This window comes from Asparagus officinalis, chromosome 10 (assembly GCF_001876935.1).
Source record: "Asparagus officinalis chromosome 10, Aspof.V1, whole genome shotgun sequence".
In the NCBI taxonomy this organism is placed as follows: domain Eukaryota; kingdom Viridiplantae; phylum Streptophyta; class Magnoliopsida; order Asparagales; family Asparagaceae; genus Asparagus; species Asparagus officinalis.
In genome coordinates this window covers 71,178,854-71,187,228 of record NC_033803.1, presented here as the reverse complement: position 1 = coordinate 71,187,228, position 8,375 = coordinate 71,178,854, and the positions used below count along the sequence as shown (strand labels likewise).

Below are 8,375 nucleotides of genomic sequence, written 5' to 3'. Positions count from 1 at the left end.
GCACCCGCCTTGCTGGGCCTCTTCCAGCGTGGCAGCTGGAGCAGCTGGCCAATCTTCTTCCGCCACCTCAGCGCCCCCCTCGACCTTACATGTTCAACCACGCTCTTTTCCCTGCTGCTCTCTTTTGGCATGTGATCAGTGATCTCCTGCTTCTTGCTCTCCCATGATGCTTGTCCGTTGTCTTCAAACTTGATAGATATGAACGAGTCTGCTAAGTATTAACAGGATGTTCATAAGTAATTCAGACAGGTGATCAAAGACATGAAGATGTTTGCTAATGCAACCGATCAGATGACCCTTTATCAGGACTGTCAGGAAAAGATAATTTATGCAGCATACTAAAATTTATGCAGCCAAAACCATACATTATTTACTCACGATTTAAGCGATCCAAAGATTATATCCTAAATACAGAAAAAGGGTTTTACTTCATTTGCACTTTTTAAGTATTGAAAAAGTGAATTTCAGAGAGAGAAAAGGAAAGATTGTGTAGGGATGGGATACTGAACAATTGAAGTTGAAAACTTAAATAAAGAGGATGCAGACAAGAGCTAATTGTTATTCACCTGTGCAAGACATATATATACAATAATCAAAATAAGACTAAGCTATAGCTAATATTAATTTCCTTACCTAGATGAAGGGAAAACATATAATACAATCTTAAATCATAGTAGGGTGAGCAAAGAAAGACTCAAAGATCACACATATATATAGTAGTCCTGGGATCATGTAATACCAACATTATCACAATTCTGAAAGAGCAAAAAGAGATAATTGATTAATACCTTCCAAACTGGCAATGGATCCCTGATCAGAGCTGTCATCATCAGATCTCTGTCTTCGAGATTCAAGGCGGTGAAGGAGCGAGCTCAAAGCAAAGACTTTAGGAAGTGAAATTGAAGCCCTCCTCCTCAAGAATCTGAATGACCTATTAGAATCCTTGGAGATGTGAAAATTCTCTTGTTCTAACGCCAAGTTGATGAGCCTCTCTCTCAAGCAAAGAGCGCATACTCCTACAACCACTTCTTTCGGGTGGAAAGAACACCATGGACTGGCCTCATCTCCATAGTTATTCATTATGCTAGCAAGAAGTGGAGAAAGAAGAGGCAAAATATATAAAAGAACAAAGTGAGGGACATATATTTGAATGCATTAATAAGTGGAAAGTTATGTTTCCTTTCTTTTTTTAAGGAAGGATGCAGGCAAGGTCATTCAGAGACCAACACTAGAGCTTGAGGTGTAGTGAGCCCACAACTAGGTGAAGCTTGGCTTTGTCAATGAAACTTCTACCTTCAGAGATATAAAGTAAAGGTAAAAGAAACTAAAAGGCTTAAAATAATATGATTAACAGTCGGAAGTTAAAAGCAAAAGTCCAATCCACAACAAGTTATTGCAGGATTAGACAGAGAAGCATGTTTTGTGAAGAAAGAAAAAGGAGGAAAGCAACATAGAAAGCCAGTCAATGAATTTGAATGCATTAAGTGAGGGACATAAATTTGAATGCATTAAGTGGAAAGTTATGTTGCTTTTTTTTAGGAAGGATGCAGGCATGGTCATTCAGAGACCAACATTAGAGCTTGAGGTGTAGTGAGCCCACAACTAGGTGAAGCTTGGTTTTGTCAATGAAACTTCTACCTTCAGAGATATAAAGTAAAGGTAAAAAGCAATTAAAAGGCTTAAAATAATATGATTAACAGTTGGAAGTTAAAAGCAAAAGTCCAATCCAGAACAAGTTATTGCAGGATTAGACAGAGAAGCATGTTTTGTGAAGAAAGAAAAAGGAGGAAAGCAACATAAAAAGCCAGTCAACTGAGGACAAAAGTAAACAGGTACCATTTTCAGAGGCCTAACTGAACAAGGAAATAACCAAAGTTGGGTCAATCTTTGTTGTTGCCATAAAATGTGAACAGTGAAGTAGCAACTAAGATTTTGGGTAATTAGTTCAAAAGAGAGTAATGGATAGTAAAGTAAATGAGAAAGCTACATCCATCTTCCTTTAACTTGTCTTTAAACAGATTCCAAGCAAACCCCAAAAGGAAATGGGTCATCAGCTCCATATCTCCTTCATTTAATGAGAAAAGTTGGCTATTGGTTGTGCAAAGGATGAAGAAAAGAAAGAAAAAAGACAGCTTTATGGACACAACTATGCTCACATGGGGGTGGGGTTGGAGGCCAAAATCTAAGCAACCAAGGGGAGTAGTTCAATTCAATTCCCCCTACTTTTCATCAGGGCACTTTTGGTAAAGAGTCAAGAGAGCATGCTCAATAATGATAGTGATAATAGTATTCAATCATGTCTAAATCTAAACATGTCATTAAAGAAAAAAAAACAAGCATTAAGAAGGATGTCAACCTCCTAATTTTTAAGAATACAAACTTATCATGTATAATCATCCATCAATAATGACCATCTCACAATTATATTTTGGTGTATAGCTTGTGCTAGTAGGTTTATCTGCTTTTGGTATAAAGTTTATTAATAATGCATCTCAGAAGTTTCTTTTGCGGGTACTAACATGATAGTTTAAACTAATGTATTTTCGCATCCTACCCATTGCTTTTGCCTGTCAGTCCTTGGGGTCATGGGGAATTTATATAACCAAATTAGTAATAAACAATATATATAATATCTGCTTAATTCACCATAGAACTTGATGCATCAAAACTGGAAGCATGTTGTGCAGTAGCTCAAGAGTATGATATGCGATCATAGATCATTTGGAGACGACATGGAGCAACAAGTTTATATAATATGCGAAAATCACCATGTCAGAATCTGACAGATTGTTAATTAGTAGATATGAACGAAGCATGTAGAACTCAAAAAAGAAATCATATTACAAATATAATGAAATAAGGTAATTGGAAATTTTTACACAAAAAGTACCCGCATGTCTTAGTGTTTCTCTGCAGAAAGCTTGAACACCACAAACAGCTATATAACTGCAGCATACTTTGAATAGAACACCAAAAAGTTTGGCACGGTAAGGATAATGTTGAATCATCTAATTACAATCAGATTTACGTGCAAGAGCTCACAAGAAAGATAATTTCCCTAGTAATTTTGATTTGAGTTTGGTTAAAATACTTCAATCAATATACAATATACTCTCAATTTAACAAGTTCATGTCGGCTTGACTACCGCCTTGATAGGAACAAAACCTTCAGCATTTTCAATTCAGAAAAGGAACAAGTAAAATGACTGCAATTTCATTACCAAATCATCCAGAATATCTCCATTTAATAACAGACCTTAGAAAAATCCTATTCTAGAAGAGATTCACTCAAACCACTTTGTGTCTAAATTACCAGCTATCACTTTTACTGACTTAAGCCAAGCACAATGGCTTAAATACATGAAACCATAAAATAAAGCATAAAAAATTCTTAGTCAAAACTCAAAAAGAATGATAAAAAGGGGAAGAAGGGTATTATTGAAGCCAAAGCCAGGATGTCATCACAAAATCATTGCAGGAAGGATCTAGCAAAGTGATCCCTTGCTGTAGCCAATGCTTGAGAAATGTTCTGAAAAAAAAGGAAAAACAACAAAGGAAACTCATTAGAAGAACTTAACCTAGTATTCACCAACTTGAATAGGTAGGCAAATTCTAGGTAATAGATCTTACTTGCTCGGAGAATGCAACAGAACTATCAGCAGTATTGGTTGCGACCTTTCCAGCAATAGCGCTCCCATCTGTTTCCAAGATGATCCTGCATTCAGGCAAATAAAATAAGAAGGTGAATAGTTTTCAGAACTACATTTAGACAAAGATTATGGCACAGTGATTTTCTCAGTACAAGCTATATGTTCATGGACTTTCCTCAAGCTATCTTATCATGAGACATGGCGTTGTCCAAGACAGTCAAGCAACAAATGACTGGTACGGATTGGAGTCATTATTGTATAAGGCAAATAGGATATTTTCTAGCAAGATGATCTTGCTTCAGCTAGGTAGCATGGACATGGGTGCGAGCATGGAGATGGAAACAGATACGGACATGGGACACGGCAAATTTGTAAAATGTAGGATACAAAGACACGGCTATGTGTGTATGTATGTCAAATTTACATTGGATCATATATTGAATTAAAATACATATACCATTTGTATGTTTCTTTCTACTATCTATAATAATTAAGAATCAAGTTAAATAAAACTAAGAATAATGTTTAACAACAAAAGTTTAGTTTGATCACATGGGATAATACAGTGGGTATTTTTAAATATTTAAGTAATGAGTGTCAGTTAACTGGTCTAAAAAACCGATTGGTTTTGAGTCCGATATTTCCAATGAAACAAGTTTAGGGTACAAGTAATGGGGAAATCGGATTTTACATCAAACAACACGTATCTATGGCATGTCTGCAAAGAATCTGTGTCCTACATGTATTGGATACGGACACAACAACCAAAACGCCACATGTCGGACACGAACATGACACCCAAAACGCCGTGTACAAGTAACCTAGTGCTTCTGGCATGTAATCATTATCACCTTTCTATTTCCTTTTATCCTGCAATAACTTTCTTTACTTCGATTTTATTCAGCATGAGAAAAAATGAAAATGAAATAAACTAAGACAGAGAAAAGAAGAAGAAGAAGAAGCAATGAATGATTAAATATGCAAGGTAAGTTTCAGTGACTAATCCTCTTCCTCAGACTTACAGATACACCTGTTCATGACAAACTTCGGGAGCGTTTGACAACCATGGCGTTTCTGTCGTTTCTGTTTCTTTTTCAAAAAAAAAAAACAATAAAACGCGTTTGGCAACTAGGACGTTTTTTTACTTGATCCTTTACAAAATCTAAAAAATAAACATTTTTCTCAAAACACCAAAAAAGTGTTTTGAGATTCCGTTTTTTCATTTAAGCCGTCGCCGCCGCTGCTCGCCACCCACAAGGTCCGCCGCCGCCTGCCGCGTCCTATCATGATCCGCGCCCCGCCGCCCGCGACCGACACCGTAATCGCCCACCGTCGGCGCGATCGCACCTTACCCCACCCGTGCCGCCGCACGGCCGGTCCGGCCGCCCACGACTCCGTCGTCGGCACCGCCCGTTGCGGCCACAGCGGCAAGCCGGCCTCGGCCCGAGTAGCGCTCCCGTCCGGTCCGCTGCCGAACACCCGTGAAGGTCGCCCGCATCGCCGACTATCGTCGTCGTGGATAGCGCCCCGTTGGCCGGCCCACTGCCACCGCCCGCCGTTGCCGTCTCTTTATAAATAATAACTATAAATGGTGTTTTCAAAACATGTTTGAAAAAAAAACACCATGGCATGGTGTTTTTCTACAAAAACACTACAATAAAATCACTTTGATTCCCAAACACACCCTTCATTAGCTGTGAAACAGTTATAATAGTTTAGAATTCTATACGGCCTATTCTAGTAGTTCCATAGTTACTCATTTTTAATTTTAATGAAAGAATTTACCAAAACTTTTCTTAAACAGTCTCACTATCACTATGAACACCAATCCTAATCTAGAAATTTGTGATTGCCTGACACTGATGTAGTTGACTTGTATCTCCAACTTTTCTCTTAAGGGAAATATGAGCGGTCACTCCAAGAGTAGTATGAATATTACTAGGAATCCCATCCTAATCATATGACGCCATCGGAATGCCTAACAACAACCTATAGTTCCATCAAACCTTCGTTAAGATAATACTGAAGCTGTAGATCATCCCTGCAATGGGAGTTATATATCGTCGATATTGGATCATATTTCTTTTTATAATGGCACTATACTAATCATAGAGTTCTGCATGAGAAGGCATTGTTCAATTACATCGCTAAGCACCACACTGAAAAAAAATTCAGGAAAAAGCGCTGCATTAAGCCAATCCTAGAAACTTAGGCTTTGTTATTGTACAAAAGGTGAGTAAATTTCAATAAAAAACAAAGCTATCATTACATTGAACATAGACCACAACATGCACCAATGACTAAAATCTGTTGATTCTTCTTTCCAGTCATGAAAATATGAAACAATTTAAAATCTATAGTTGGCGTACTGATTCCGACCCTTATTGTGCAAATGTTTTTCTTTTTCTTTCTTTTTTTAACATCTATAGTGGCGTACTGATTCAGACCCTTATTGTGCGTGTGTGGTTTTCTTTCTTTTGGTTTTTTTTGGGGTGGGGGTGGGGTGGGGTGGGGGGGGTGATCATCTTTCTTTTGGTTTTTTTTGGGGTGGGGGTGGGGTGGGGTGGGGGGGGTGATCATCCTATCTTATCACTAGCGTTCTCATGACAAAATATCATGTACAGTTACAAACTTACGCCCCTGCAAGATTACGAAATACGTAAAGGACTGTTGGTTATTCATACCCTCCATCAACAATTTCATCGATGCAAAGAAGAATCAGGTCCAAGTTCTCGAGAGCAGTCCTTTTCTCTACATCGGTCCTGGTGGAAAGACACGTGCATCATCAGGAAATTGAACAAAGCATTAGATACAGGGGAAACAATAGCAACATTAAAAAGCAATGTAGAAGAAACAATAATGACAGACCTGAGAAGATTGACGACAGCATCATAGAAGCCCTGAAGAACTGTTGCTAAGATGAGTTCATTTTCATCATCACCTGCAGTGACAAAAAAGTGCAGGTCCTGGACAAATTTGTAGACGACAATGTATCCATCGAACATTGCAATTTCGGCTGCAGATAGAAGAAGATAAGTCAGGTTGAGCTAATTTATCTGTTTTCCAAGTGACGATATCAAGCATGGAAAGGTTAATCTGATACACAAGTACACATAACCAACTAACAAAGTAATCTATGTATTGCAGAAGATATATTAAAGAATATGAAATATATCTAGAAAAAATACTCATGAACCAAGGTAAATCCTGACATAAATCTATCTGTGAGTTACCTTCTGACCGAGCATTGGTCTTCAGAGTTTTAATGAATACAGACCTCTCAAAAGCTAACTTTGTGCTGTGAGTAGGCCAGTCATCTGAAAAATATTTGACTGCCACACGTTTTCCTTCAGAATCCAAAAGGAGAATGTTCTTCACAGAAGGAGAAGACTCCTGGATAACCAGAAAGATGCCGCATCAGCCTTTGCTAAAGGAAACAAATATTTTTAAGACCAACGTAAGAGCATACATAGAAGAATGTTTCTGTGTTTTCTTGACACTTGCAGTTCTACCTGAGCATAATGACTATTTAAGATGCTACTAAAATTGCATGTGTTTAAAGAACCAATAACCGGAGTAGAGGAAACTCAATTCCGTCCAGTATGTTCTGGGATTAGAACAGTTGGGAATTCCAAAGACCCACAGAATTCAACTCTTTGAGTGGTCAAGTTAATCAGAATTCTGGCTGTCACTTGGCTTCCCAGCATTTTGCACTAGTTATAAATCATCATATAGATATAAGATAATGTTTGCATTTATTAATAACGTTGCCTATGTTTCATGCATCGAAGCATCATGTCAACCCTCCAAAAATAAGAATCTTAAATATCCATCGCATTCATAGAAAGCTTAATCAACTAAATAGTTGGGTTTTTCGTGCAGACGTCTTTCGCTTGTAGAACCAATTGGAAGGTACAACCCTTAAATTATACTACTAAATACGTAATCAGAATCTCCACAATGTACCATAATTCAAATTTCCCACTGAGATCCACATTGTAGTTCATCGCATAAAATCTTATATGATCCTTAAATATCCATCGCCTTTATTGAAAAAGACAACTACAAGCTACAGCCGAGATCATTCAACTCTTCTGTGACAAATTCTCCTTATTCTGATCTAACCATTCTTTTCCCTCATTCATAAAAACCCCGATTCCTGATTAAAGCTCGGATCGCGATCATTTGATTCAAATTTCTTGAAAATCCACGGTAAATAATCTTTAAAATTTACAAGAAATTGTAAAAATTCGAAACTCACCATGAATCCGAGGGCGAGAGAACTGGTAGGTGATGAGAGAGATCTGGCTCAATTAAGCTGCGAAAAAGAGAGATCGTTTGTAATTAGTGAAAAAGGAAGGGTTTTTCGATACAAGATCCAGATCCAGAGAGAGAAAAATTGAACCTTTGAGAATCAACTGAAGACGCGATCTCAAAGAGCGCGAGAAATTAATAAGATCGATGATCCCTTCACTCCAAAGATTTGATTTTTTATGTTGTAAATGGTCTTTTTGCATGCGTACCCTCCATATCTCCCATATTACCACATGATTTTTGTTGCGAATTGTCATCCCACCTAGAATATTTCATTCATGCTACAAAATTATCTAATTTCTGTAAATTGTAAGTCATGATTTTGGTCTTTTTGCCCATATAATGAATTGCCATCCGATAAAGAGTATTTTATGCATATTTCAATTCACGAATTTATGTGGACTGTAACCC

At 37.6% G+C, this 8,375-nt stretch overlaps 2 protein-coding genes across 2 annotated transcripts in view; both read right to left on the bottom strand.

Moving 5' to 3' along the window:
• LOC109826905 overlaps window positions 1–2,370 on the bottom strand; it is a 6,208-nt gene extending 3,838 nt beyond the window's left edge. The window contains exons 1-2 of the mRNA XM_020393921.1: window positions 789–2,370; window positions 5–208 (exon numbers count right to left, since the gene is read on the bottom strand). Of these exons, the coding sequence (XP_020249510.1) occupies window positions 5–208; window positions 789–1,080 (496 nt within the window). The 5' untranslated portion in view covers window positions 1,081–2,370. The remainder of the gene's footprint in view (window positions 1–4; window positions 209–788) is intronic.
• On the bottom strand, window positions 3,191–8,153 carry LOC109825594 (coatomer subunit zeta-2-like). The gene is made up of 7 exons (XM_020392455.1): window positions 8,056–8,153; window positions 7,912–7,968; window positions 6,884–7,043; window positions 6,519–6,666; window positions 6,335–6,412; window positions 3,631–3,715; window positions 3,191–3,529 (listed from the first exon to the last, which is right to left on the bottom strand). The coding sequence occupies exons 2-7, from the start codon at window positions 7,912–7,914 to the stop codon at window positions 3,470–3,472; spliced, it is 534 nt and encodes a 177-aa protein (XP_020248044.1). The 5' UTR covers window positions 7,915–7,968; window positions 8,056–8,153; the 3' UTR covers window positions 3,191–3,469.